Raw genomic sequence first — 12,209 nt, 5'->3', positions numbered from 1 at the left:
AGAAGTCTACCATAAAGCCCTCAGGTTCGTCTTTTGTACTTCTTTCAAGCTTCGTAGAGTCTCCGTCATGACTTTCCAACAGTCTTCTCTACTTCAAAAGCCTACAACCTTTCAGCAGTTCATCTGGTCGCCGCTAAAATACACGGCCCAATGCCTCTACCGCTTGCTTTCGTCCACTCGGCTACGCCTAACTCCGTTAAAACCTCCGATACGTGTCGTCTGTGTCTCAGATACCCATAATGGCACCCCGAACGTCCCAGAAGGCGATCTACTCATTCACGCTGGAGATCTCACGAACACGGGCACTCTGAAAGAACTGCAAGCCCAAATCATCTGGTTTTCAGCGCTTCCCCACAGGCACAAGATTGTCGTAGCAGGTAACCACGATACCTTCCTCGATCCCTCATCTAGACCTACGCTAGCACTAGAAGACCGTGAGGGCAAGATCGATTGGCAAGGTGTCATGTATCTGCAATGCACTTCGACTACCCTGGCTTTCCCAGATCAAGGAAGACAGCTCAAAGTCTACGGCTCGCCTTTGGTGCCTCTCTGTGGTGGAAGCAGCTTTGCGTTTCAGTATCCAAGGCATCTCGATTCTTGGACCGCCGAGATTCCAACGGACATTGACATTCTTGTTACGCATACCCCTCCACGTTATCACCGGGACATTTCAAGCGGTTCGGTGTCTGCGAGTGGATGTGCTGGATTGCTGAAGGCGATTTGGCGGATAAGACCGCTGCTACATGTTTGCGGCCATGTACATGCGAATCGCGGGACGAGTGTTCTGGATTGGGATAGAGATCAGGCTGCGTATGAGAGGGCTTGTGGTAGGCGGATGGCGGGATTTGGTGAAATTCTCTCTTGGAGAGCGTGGAAAGACTTCGTTGTTGTCTTGATGTTTGGTGTGACGAAAGCGGTTACAGATCGCATTTGGAACTCTGCTTCTCAAGCGAGCATACTCGTCAATGCTGCAATGTGGTATGATAAGTATGGTAACGCTGAGAATGAGATACAAGTTGTATTAGTCTAGTCGCAGGTGTATAGTAGAATAACTCAAAACAAACGAATTCACTTCATAAATTCATTGTCCTTGATTCCATCAAGGCTCAATATGTGAAAGATTTACGAACACGTTGAACTCGCTTAACATACTCAAAGCATTTGGTGCCATTTATACCGCTAGTTTAAACCTTTATGTGGGAGAGATGCTTGGCGTGGTGTTTTATCCACAGTTTCGAACGACACTCCCGCACTTCCCCGAACACGGACCCTGCAACTCTCCACAAAGTGCACTTCTACGCCAGCATTATTCTTCCACGACCTAAGTTTGAGCTAATGAACTGGTAGCTTTAGTCTTCGCAATGTCTACTACACTCTCAGATCTTCCTCCCGAAATGCGCGCCTTCACCATCCTCAAAACCAGCACGACTCTTGCGCCTCGACTCGGCAGGCTTACACTACCTGGTCGGAAAGCTCTCGAGACCCCTCACTACCTTGGAAACACCTCACGAGGTGCAGTATCACACATTTCACAAGATAATTTTCAGAAAAACACGAGCATCAATGGCGTCTATGTCGCACTCGAGGATTGTAAGGACCTGCGTATCACTTTCTTGGCTCATGGTAACTGACTTACACGAGTTGTAGAGAAGCTGCCTCGCCAAACACCTCCATTATACCAACTAGAATCTCCTAAAGATGAGTCGCCTCTTAGAGACTTTATCGCTCTTCCCAAAGACACTGTGCTGGTCGTAGGCGCGCGCCGCGTACCCTGCATACCATGCCCGACCGCAAATACCAATAGCGCACTTAGCATATATACCTCCGTAGGCTTCAGGCAGATTAGCGCGGAAGACTATGCCGCGGCTTCTCGAAAGGTCCGACCAGATATTGTCGTAGGGTTGGCAGACATACCATATGGACAGCCACAACCTGGTCTCAAAAGGATTGACAAAATGAGTGATAGGACTGAGGAATGGACGAAGGAGCTCGTGTCCCAAAAGAATGGCTTAGACAAGACGGCAAAGGCTCCGAAGGCTTCCTACCAGATCTTCGCGCCTATACTGCCTTTGGCAAAGGAGCTGCAGACGTGGTACCTAGACCATCTGATTGACGATATGTTGGATGATATATCTGGCCTCGCTATCTACCATGCACAGTTCCTTGCCGATCTCCCAGAGCAAGTGCAGGATCTCCCACGTTTATCATTTGATCCGCCGTCGAGTCCGGGAGCACTGCTCTACCAGATATCGCTAGGCATGGATATCTTTACTATCCCGTTCATCACCGAAGCTACAGACGCCGGCATCTCTCTTGACTTCGCGTTTCCTCCCTCAAGGTCAGAGGTGTCTGGCGGAGAGGACGCTGGCAAGAAGTACACCTTAGGAGTCGATATGTGGCAGTCTGAGCACGCCCTCTCAGTCACCCCTCTTTCGGACAATTGCAGCTGCTATGCCTGCACAAAACACCACCGCGCCTACATCCAGCATCTGCTTTCAGCCAAGGAGATGCTCGGTTGGGTCTTGATTCAAATCCACAACCATGCCATCATGGACGCTTTCTTTGCGGGCATTCGCGAGAGTATAGCACGGGGCACATTCGGCGAGGACAAAGTAGCCTTTGAGGCCTTCTATAAGCCTGAATTGCCAGAGAAGTCCGGTCAGGGCCCTAGGTAAGAGTCCACGCTTACCAAGTTATCATCTTCCAGGTACTAACATGCTACAGGGTTCGTGGGTACCAATTCAAGTCTGGGCAGAATGAGACGAAGAAGAATCCTGCTGCTTACAAGGTGCTGAATGCCCCCGAAGAGAGCTCGTCAGAGGCCCCAACACCGAACCCTGATGCTGTTGCTGGAGATCTTGAGAAGATTGGTTTTGCGGAGACAGCGAAATCGTAGATCTGTACATACTACCTAGATTGGCTCGTATGTTAGAAGGTTAAACTAGTTCAAAGCTCGATATGAAGCTTCGTGCACATGACTATTGAATAGTCCTCATTGGTCAGCAATGCATCAACGATAGCACTGTCTGAAGTGCTCCAATAAGCCATATGATTTAGGATGTAATTCATAGTTCAAGGCCACGAGATTTAGGCTGCGTTTGACGATACAGACACGAAGATGATCGTATGGCTGTATGGTGTGGAGTGCTCTAGCTACCCCTGTCTGAAACGCCCCGTGTCGCGCGCTTCACGTGTCGGACCCCTCCATTAATGGCATCACCAGACTCCCCAAGTCACAGCTTCCATCTCTCGAACAACACAACCAGCATCTCTACCAACACCCATACCTTACATAACTATCGAACAGCCATCATGGGATCCCGGAATCCAAACGACGATGAGTCTGACCGCAAACGCATCGAAGACAACCCATTTATCTCCTTCCGCCGCTTCGCGGATGAACAGGTCTCCGGGCTCCTGAATCTTTCTTTGAAAGTCATGGGAGTGCCGGACTCGCATACGACGAAGACTGAAGACACCGAGGATCGTATGCAAGCAAACAAGGACAAGGAGCAGAGGAATGGATATACCTGGACGGTGGATAGTGGAAAAGGTGGCGAGAGGCGCACACCCGCTGACACGTTAGAGGAAGAGATCGATAAGCTGGATAGGGAGATGACGGCATGGTTGAATGGGGAAGAACGGGATGAGAGCCATGATCAAGATGCCGTAAAGTCTTCGGGCCTTCGAGGTCACTGGCGTTCAAGGTTCGGAAGCTGTCGGAGCGAGGAAGAAAGGCTACAAGACGATGAAGACACGGCCTGGCCACGGTGGAATGATCATAACCGAAGGACGGAGGCGGGGAATCAAGCATCAAAAGCACACACATGGCACTGGAGCTGGAGCTATCCTCCTCGGGCATCTGAAGATACTCAAAGCGATACTCAAGCCCCGATAGCTTCATCGAATAGTGCTGCGCAACACCCTGTACTCGGTGCACTTGGAGAGGACATTTGGGCGGTTATAGAAGATGGATTACGCAGGAATTCCCGCACGCCGGCCCCTTTCCCAGACCTCGGATACGGGCTTGGATTCACTGCGAAGATGGTGCCGTTCCTAATGTCAAATGACTATTCGCCTCTCCAATTGGAGTCTTCTCTTAGAGACTCCGATATCGCATGGCGAGAAGCCTTCGAAGACCTCTTACGCGCTGAGACCGGTCAACCGCTCCTTTCTGAAAAAGAGCTTGGAGAGACTGAACAGACCGCGAGAGGCATCTGGACTAGCCGGCTACACGCTCGAACCTTATCGAGCTGTCACATGAGGGAGAACTATAGACGTCAATTCTTCTCTTGGCCAGCGACTGGCGAAGCTGTCTTTTCCCGAGATCTAGAGCGTCGCATCCCTCGGAGTCGATGGCTATCGGAAGTCGAAGAAGGCGATGCCGATGAGCACGAATCGTACGAGTACGGCCACGATCATGAAGACCAACACGATGACCCACCGACCCCACGTCCTGATGCATCGCCATCCACCTTTGCTCGATTTTCAGAGGTTGATGACGAAGATGGTCCCGAGACTGAGCTAGATGCGTACGAGCGTATTGTGGGCCCAACACAGTTTACGCCTTCGCATCAAACTAACGATAGTGCGAGCTCGCGCCCTTCCGTTTTGTCCACTTTGACAACAACGGAACGCACGACACAACCTGACGGGACTGTTACCACAAAGATGGTGCTCAAGAAACGATTCGCTGATGGAAGGGAAGAGACTTCAGAGACGGTTCATACTACGCAGGGTCACAATAACCATGCGGGATTTGAAGTGCCCTCAGAGTCTGGCGCACAACCGAAAGTCAAGCAGCAGGAAACGCCGCCCAAGCAAGCAGCTGAGAAGAAGACCAGAGGCTGGTTCTGGTCTTGAAATTTACAATGGAGTTGTTGGACGTGAATTGCTTCTTACTGAATTTTAGCGGGTTGGGTTGCGGGTGGAGGATTAGGCGTTCACCGATCTTGATCCGGAATGTAGGTAGTCATCTCCTCTCAACATGGCGAGTATTCTCTCCTCAGTTGATCATAACAATTATCCATTTACGTGTCACACTCTTTGGCTCCGGTATGCTCAGCATCTCAATGCTATCGATATCGCAACTTGGCAACAGATGCCAAGCCCTACATATTATTTATCTACCTGAATTTTCACCTGACCTCCGGGAAAGGTATTTTAATTATCCATTGGATGTTACCAGTCCTTCATGCAGAGGATCTACCATTGTCAAGGGCTTTGTTTATCCCTGGATCCGATTGGAGCCTTTTCCCACCTTCTAAGGCCCGCTAATCCATCGGGCCGCCTCATGTTCAAAGACATCTATCTAAAGATCTTTCGGCACGATATCGTTGGATCTCCACACTTTAAATCGATTATGCTCTAAGACGTGTATTGTAGTGTCAGGACTAGTCTACAGTGCGGAGCTCAACGCATTTGCAAGAATACTCTTCATAGGTACGACGTCTCTAAAAGGCAAGCTACGTGCTCATTCTACACGACCCTTCACACCTGGACTGTGCTAAAGTGAAAACCTTTCAGTATGACCTCGCTAACACTAAGAACACTCGCCAGTTTCCTTCTCGTCCCTGGCCTCGTCTCTGCGGCCTCCCTTCAACAGATCACCAAATTCGCCACAAACCCTACAAACGTAGGCTTCTACATCTACGTCCCTGACAAGCTCGCCAGCAAACCTCCCATCCTCCTCGTCCCACACGCCTGTCATGGCAAAGCGCAAGATGCCTGCACAGGCACCAAGTATGCCACCCCAGCCAACACCTACGGCAACATCGTCATCTATCCCGATTCGCCCAGCACATCCGACAAGTGCTGGGACGTGAGCTCCACGCAATCCCTAACCCGAAACGGCAGCGACAACGCCCACGGCATCGTCTCCATGATCCAGTGGACACTGAGCAACTACGCCGGCGACGCCAGCCGTGTATTCGTAACCGCTGCGTACCCGGGCGATTCGGGGCTAGGCCGAAGATGCAGGTGTTCCATGGGACTGCGGACACGACGCTGTATCCGCAGAATCTGCAGGAGGAGATGAAGCAGTTGATGAGTGTGCTGGGGGTTAGTGGGAGTCTGAGTGGGACGAGTGCGGACGCCGGTTAGTGGGTGGACGAGGAGCTATGGGACGGTGTTTGAGGCGTATAGTGCGCAGGGCGTTGGGTATAATTTTCAGAATCGGGAGGCGACGGTTATGAAGTGGTTTGATCTAGTGTGTACGGGTGGGAGTTGTTTTTCGAGGCTGAGTGGTGGGAGTGGGAACGAGAGCGGCGGAATGGGTGGGATAGGTGGAATGAAGCATTCGTACGGAAGGGAGTTGTATGTCTTCGAGTGGTGAAAGAGACGCGTATGATAAACAGATCCCATGCTTATGCGTTGATGTAACTATACCTGGTATGAAAGGTAATATACGTTAGTGATTGGATGCAAACTTGGCCTAATATCGCGGCTCTCTCTCAATAGCTTGCTTTGGACATGCCCAAGTTGGAATGCCACCTCTTGGAGGGCATTAGTATTCCAGATCGTTCGTACGTCCGTAACTGCTGAAGTTCCTCCATCGTTCCTGAAGTGGAATAGCAGCTTTCGAGGCCTCGAGGTCTCAGACACGCTTTCAAGACAGAATTACCGAATATTGCCGGTCTGACCTTGTAGACGTAGCTTCTAGAGTCAGGGATAGTAAAACCGAAGGCTTTGGAGGCCTTGAGGCTCTTAAACTTTGAAAACATTGAAGTGATGTTTTGGTGCTTTCACCTTTGTGACATCTAGGGAGTCCTTACCCCGGATTCTTGGCATTTCCCTCGGATAACGCCCGTGCTTTATCACATGAGACGCCGAACTGGCAGGCAAATGGCTGTCTACATGAACGCAGCTTCAATAATAAGCTCGGCTGTGAGATGTAGTCCATGTGACGACTCTGTTCAACTGAGTAGATGCCACAGTGATTACTCATACCAGCCGAACTATGTTTTCTGAGATGGTCTCATCCTTCAAGAGAGGAGCACTTAGTAGCGAGGCGCAAGTTGGGCCTCGGCATCTGGTCGGTAGACCTTTCCCCCACACCAAACTTCGTACCATGCAACACCCTTGATAAACCCTCCATCATTCACTCTAAGCTAGCCCGGTAGCTTCTGTACTTCACTCCCTCCAGGCCCCGTCCATTCATTTCTTTGTTTGGCTTCCTATACCTCTCCGAAGACGCCGTAGACAGTCGTTAAGATGCCTTTCAACACCGAGCTTACGCGGAAGCTGGGGATCAGAGGTACGCGTTTGAAGCAGCGTAATACAGTATACGTGGAAGAAAGAATCTAACTATCTATACAGTCCCCATCGTCCAGGGTGGCATGCAATGGGTTGGCTACGCCGAACTCGCCAGCGCCGTGAGCAATGCAGGAGGACTAGGAATAGTACACCTCACTACCCACATACACACGACGAAGAGCTCTATTTACAACCTTACAGTTGACCGCCCTCACCCAACCCACTCCCGAAGACCTCCGCAAAGAGATCCGCCGCTGCCGGGCCATGACCAAGAACCCCTTCGGCGTCAACCTCACCCTCCTCCCGGCCCTCGTGCCCCCGGACTACGCCGCCTACGCCCGCGTGATAATCGAGGAGGGCATCAACATCGTCGAGACGGCCGGCAACAGCCCCGGCCCGGTCATCAGGCAGCTGAAAGCCGCCAACACCATCATCCTCCACAAGTGCACCTCCATCCGGCACGCCGCTTCGGCCGTCAAGCTCGGCGTGGACTTTCTGTCCATCGACGGCTTCGAGTGCGCCGGCCACGTCGGCGAGAGCGACATCACAAACTTCATCCTGCTGAGCCGCGCGCGCCAGTCGCTGGGCGTGCCGTTCATTGCGTCGGGTGGGTTTGCGGACGGCCAGGGCCTCGCGGCTGCTATTAGCTTGGGCGCGGAGGGTATCAACATGGGCACGCGCTTTATGTGCACGATTGAAGCGCCTATTCACATGAAGATCAAGGAGGCGATTGTCGAGGCGCAGGAGACTGACACCGAGTTGGTGCTGCGGAGGTGGCGGAATACCTCGCGCTTGTTCAAGAACAAGGTCGCGTCTGAGGCGGTGAAGATCGAGAAGGAGAGCACGACGGGTGAGTTTAAGGAGGTGGCTCCTTATGTTAGTGGACAGCGGGGTAGGCAGGTGTTTATAAATGGCGACAAGGACTTTGGTGTAAGTTTCTCTCTTCAAACCTCTCACGGCCCTGTCAACCGCAACACGAACCGAAATTGACCTCTTTGCAATACAGGTCTGGACTGCCGGTCAAGTCATCGGCCTTATCCACGATATCCCAACATGTCAAGTCCTCATCTCGCGCATCGAGCGTGAAGCGATTGACACCCTTGCGAAAGCCCAATCTCTTATTGTTGACGAGGTGAAGAGCAAGCTATAGAACCATGTACAATTTCCATTCAATCTGGGTGTATAATTTCTGAACTTTGATCTTCACGCCTTGCTTGCTATAGCTGGATTAGCGTTCTGATAGATCACGTGAAGCTAAAGTAGCCGCGTAGACTACTTCTTACTACAATTGTTTAATCTTCCGGCCATCTCTAGTCGTGTCTCTTCGAACGGAATTGAAATCGAGTTTCAGACCAAAAACGTGAAGTTCATGCTCAGTTCGTACCTCCTTGAATATGTGGGAAATGGGTAAAGACTTCTCTATTTGCCCAATCTAGGCACCTCCGGTCCGTATTTCAACCTCAAGATAACATAACTTATAGATCAAAAATCGTTAATTCTCATCGGTTCTCGAATATTATGGCAAATCAAATTCAGACTATCAATGCATACCCCCGAAAAAAGCCTCGTTCATTAAACTCCAGATGCGAGTCCTGGATCACAACGAGACATATGAGCGCCAAATCACGCCTCTACCCTTTCAACCCAACCACCAAATCCACGACGCACTCAATAAACGAAAACGCCCCCCAAGAAACCCCCCTCCCCTACCCCACTACCTCTTCCCCGGCGTCTCATACGGATTCCGCCCCCTCCCCACCGCCGCCCCCGCCTTCCCCAACTTGTAATCCCGCCCCTTCAGCAAATGCACCATAAAACTCGGCACCCTGACATCAAAAATCACGCCCACGCCCCCATACCTGCTAATCGGCATGAGCTGGCTATCCGTCGGGTTCTGCACAAACCGCGCATCCCGCAACCGCTCCACGCGCCTCACCACGGCCGCCGGCTCCGCCCGGCTCAGCTGCGCCTCGAGCCGGTACTCGTGCGCCAGCAGGTCGTTCTGCAGGTTCTTCGCCAGCACGGGGACCGCCTCGTACACGTCGAGCACGTAGTTCTTGGAGTAGCTCGCGCAGTCGCCCACGGCGTAGACGCGCGCGCCGATGTCGGGCCCGTATACGCGCAGGTCCTCCGGGTCCGTGATCACGTAGCCGGCGTCGTCGAGCATGCTGGCGGGCAGGTAGGATGTGTTGGGCGTGACGCCCGTGGCTTCGATGACCAGGTCGGCCGTGATGGTCATGTCGTTGTTGAGGATGCAGTTGGCGGAGCCGTCAGCGTTGTGCGTGGCGGCGACTTGGCGGATCGAGTGGACGACGTGCACGCCGAGGCGGGCGAGGAGCTTGGAGGCGTGCGCACCGACGGGCTCGGGCAGTTTGGGCAGGAGCCGGGTGGAGCCGGAGAGGAGGGTTATGGTTTTAGCGGTTCGTCGCTGCCGGGGGTGCGGGGAGGTGGTGGGAGGAGTGATTTGGATGGAGGGGGTGGTGGCGGTGGTGGAAGAGGCTGGGCGAGGAGGTAGTTCTTTGATGGTGGGGCTGAAGCAGGAGAGGGATTTGAGGGTATTGAGACGGTTCTTGCGGGGTTTGGGCTCCGCTATAGGCGGGGTCTTGTGTCTTTTCATGGGCTGCGAGGGCCAGCGTGGATGCCAGTTATAAAAGCTAGCAAGCTGTCCGGCGGTTTCTACTCCGGACGGTCCACCTCCTACTATCAAAATGCTTTGGGCATTTTGAACTTGCGCATGGAATTGGCGGATCTCCGCGATTGTGTTTTCGTGGGAGCCATGGAGAGAATAAAGGGGTGAGTTTGCGGAAGTCCCAGTGGCGAGGATAAGAGCGTGGTACGGAATCGTCTGTATAATGCTAGTTCTAGATGCTCCAGTGGGTCGATAGTCGGTGGGAGTAGTCGGGGAGGTCGGGAGGGCAGATCGAGATCTTGTGGTGGAGTCGGTACGGTCAGTAGCTCCCGAGAGCGCAGAGGAGCGTTTCGAGGCTTTGTTGTTGTCATTGGATGCAAGCTCAACGGTGACTGTGTGCGCGCTCGTGTCAACCCTTGTTGCCAACCCTTGCATGAATGTGAAAACATTGAAGGAGTAACGGCTGAACCCCGGCTCAATTTCCACGAAGGCAGACTCTACCGGTATGAGCTCATCAGAGACAATCGCGCGTGGTGCGCAGATGTTCCAGTACAGATGTGTGGATGGACTGACAAGGACGACTCGATATGTTGGCGCCTCTTCGAAGGTGCTTAATGATGAGATAATATTGTCGAGAAATTGATGGGCAACAGAGATACCGGCGAAAGATCCACCTAGAATCACAACGTTCAGCGGCTCTCGAGTCATGGTGCTATGACAGGGTCTCGTGGGATCACGAAGGAGAATAGGACGTTGCAAGAGACACGATGCGAGACTGGTGGGGTAGAATTATTGACAATGACTGCAGGACAAAGGGAGTAGACGGGGTGGTGGACGAATTAGCCGTACACAGACAGAGTTTATTAGTGGTTGCATGTTAGGAAGAGAAGTTTCACGCCATTGGGAAGAGACAAAGAAAGAGAGTTGATGACATGCACGGTTGCACGTCCCTTGCTTGTAGCACAAAACGCATTCTTAGCCAAATGTGTACAGCAACTAAACATACCGGAAAAACAAATGAGGAACGTAGCGAAATTACGATATTCGTAATTCAACCCAGGTCGCTCTCGAGAGAAGTCGACTTCAGAATGTGCGCTAGAATATAGCTGGGAAAAGTATCTTGGTTGGAGTACAGTAAGAGGGAAGAGGGAGGGAAACTGAAATTGCTTGCGCACTCTTGCTCTAATCCAACCATTCTAAGTCTCAGTCTCAACGAAGCAACGACTAGGAGAGAATCACAAAAAGAAACTGAAAGCCGAGAAGGTAGTGAAAGAGGAGATTGAGGAATGAACCCCATCTAGGGGTAGCGACAGCAAAGGTGGACGCATTTGAGGAACGACGGATTGCTGAATAATGACGGTAGGTTTCGAATAATTGTCCTCATTGCTCCCCAACAGTTATAACGAGTTCAAGGCGTAGGGGTGTAATAAAGCTCTGGGCCCTCGTCAGTTGGAAGTTACCACGAGACATTTAGGTGTGGTACCGTCGCCTTTGCTCTGATGCCGGTCGCTACTAGTACCACCCTGGAAGAGCGATCTGACAGCTGGTGAGCTTGCAATCATGATAGGCTTCTTCATGGTCTGTACGTACCACATCCGTGTCATCTTTGACTATTTTCCCGGTCCATCCAGTCGGACTTGGTGGAGGCTGAGGAGGGGGCGATGGAGGGTCTCCTCGAGACTTCTGCCGAGAAGAGAATAGCATTTCCAGGAAAGAGGTCTTCTTTGGCAGCATGGCAATCGGCGGAGTTTGTGCAAACTTGGTGGCTATCAAACGGTCTTCGAAATACGGCGAGAAAAGAGACTCGGCAGCGAAAACCATGATGTCCTAAACGACTTAGAAGGAAGTACAAGAATAGCGAAGGAGGTAGGAAACCCGAAAGCGAAAGGCCCGGAGCGTTAGGTATGTTCGACGGGAGGTCTTAGCGTGCGTGCAATCGAAGTGTTTTCTCTGAAAGCGAAGTACGAATGGATTAGTGGCCGTTAAGTACCTAAGTAGCCAGTTGGAGCGGTGAAGAGAAGGTACAGCGCGCCGGGCAAACACATAACGCGATTGCTGAAGCAAATCTCGACAATCGCAACGGCCCGGCGGGAAGACGGGAAAGGTCGTTTCATCCTAGAGGGAGATTGGAGGTTAGGAAGGCGAGGGCGGGCGACAGCGTGGACGGCGAGCACAAACACGCGAACACCCCGACAAGGTTCGAGCCAGCGGGCGACGGTGGCTGGAATTTAGCTACCGAAGTCGGGCAAGCAGCGTGGTGGAGCTTGCAGTAGTTGCTGGCAAAGTTGGTGGGAATGTGATGGGGCCCGCCAGCCCATGACGATAG

At 52.1% G+C, this 12,209-nt stretch overlaps 7 protein-coding genes across 7 annotated transcripts; 5 read left to right on the top strand and 2 right to left on the bottom strand.

Moving 5' to 3' along the window:
• Nucleotides 1-49: 49 nt before the first annotated feature.
• Nucleotides 50-1,072, top strand: BDZ99DRAFT_407612 (Metallo-dependent phosphatase). Its single transcript, XM_033716485.1, has one exon. The coding sequence runs from the start codon at nucleotides 68-70 to the stop codon at nucleotides 1,028-1,030; it is 963 nt and encodes a 320-aa protein (XP_033583592.1). The 5' UTR covers nucleotides 50-67; the 3' UTR covers nucleotides 1,031-1,072.
• Nucleotides 1,073-1,276: 204 nt separating this feature from the next.
• On the top strand, nucleotides 1,277-3,059 carry BDZ99DRAFT_458472 (tRNA-guanine transglycosylase). Its single transcript, XM_033718921.1, has 3 exons — nucleotides 1,277-1,590; nucleotides 1,642-2,671; nucleotides 2,725-3,059. Exons 1-3 carry the CDS (start codon nucleotides 1,362-1,364, stop codon nucleotides 2,894-2,896), a joined length of 1,431 nt encoding a protein of 476 aa, XP_033583591.1. The 5' UTR covers nucleotides 1,277-1,361; the 3' UTR covers nucleotides 2,897-3,059.
• A 253-nt stretch (nucleotides 3,060-3,312) lies between these two features.
• Nucleotides 3,313-4,863, top strand: BDZ99DRAFT_515206 (uncharacterized protein; the record flags this gene model as incomplete). Its single annotated transcript, XM_033724949.1, has 1 exon — nucleotides 3,313-4,863. One exon carries the CDS (start codon nucleotides 3,313-3,315, stop codon nucleotides 4,861-4,863), a length of 1,551 nt encoding a protein of 516 aa, XP_033583590.1.
• Nucleotides 4,864-5,162: 299 nt separating this feature from the next.
• On the top strand, nucleotides 5,163-6,103 carry BDZ99DRAFT_140399 (uncharacterized protein). Its single transcript, XM_033712683.1, has 2 exons — nucleotides 5,163-5,460; nucleotides 5,527-6,103. Exon 2 carries the CDS (start codon nucleotides 5,528-5,530, stop codon nucleotides 6,035-6,037), a length of 510 nt encoding a protein of 169 aa, XP_033583589.1. The 5' UTR covers nucleotides 5,163-5,460; nucleotide 5,527; the 3' UTR covers nucleotides 6,038-6,103.
• A 938-nt stretch (nucleotides 6,104-7,041) lies between these two features.
• BDZ99DRAFT_505979 (inosine monophosphate dehydrogenase) lies at nucleotides 7,042-8,608 on the top strand. Its single transcript, XM_033724141.1, has 4 exons — nucleotides 7,042-7,255; nucleotides 7,318-7,400; nucleotides 7,456-8,184; nucleotides 8,261-8,608. Exons 1-4 carry the CDS (start codon nucleotides 7,213-7,215, stop codon nucleotides 8,402-8,404), a joined length of 999 nt encoding a protein of 332 aa, XP_033583588.1. The 5' UTR covers nucleotides 7,042-7,212; the 3' UTR covers nucleotides 8,405-8,608.
• Nucleotides 8,609-8,968: 360 nt separating this feature from the next.
• Nucleotides 8,969-10,591, bottom strand: BDZ99DRAFT_434043 (FAD/NAD(P)-binding domain-containing protein; the record flags this gene model as incomplete). The annotated part of the gene is made up of 2 exons (XM_033717421.1): nucleotides 8,969-9,785; nucleotides 9,942-10,591. 2 exons carry the CDS (start codon nucleotides 10,589-10,591, stop codon nucleotides 8,969-8,971), a joined length of 1,467 nt encoding a protein of 488 aa, XP_033583587.1.
• An 804-nt stretch (nucleotides 10,592-11,395) lies between these two features.
• On the bottom strand, nucleotides 11,396-11,704 carry BDZ99DRAFT_515202 (uncharacterized protein; the record flags this gene model as incomplete). The annotated part of the gene is made up of 2 exons (XM_033724948.1): nucleotides 11,396-11,419; nucleotides 11,474-11,704. 2 exons carry the CDS (start codon nucleotides 11,702-11,704, stop codon nucleotides 11,396-11,398), a joined length of 255 nt encoding a protein of 84 aa, XP_033583586.1.
• Nucleotides 11,705-12,209: the final 505 nt, after the last annotated feature.

The sequence above is a fragment of the Mytilinidion resinicola genome (assembly GCF_010093595.1).
Source record: "Mytilinidion resinicola strain CBS 304.34 unplaced genomic scaffold BDZ99scaffold_2, whole genome shotgun sequence".
NCBI lineage: Eukaryota > Fungi > Ascomycota > Dothideomycetes > Mytilinidiales > Mytilinidiaceae > Mytilinidion > Mytilinidion resinicola.
Note: the sequence above shows the minus strand (reverse complement) of the source record. Positions and strands in the feature narration are given on the sequence as shown.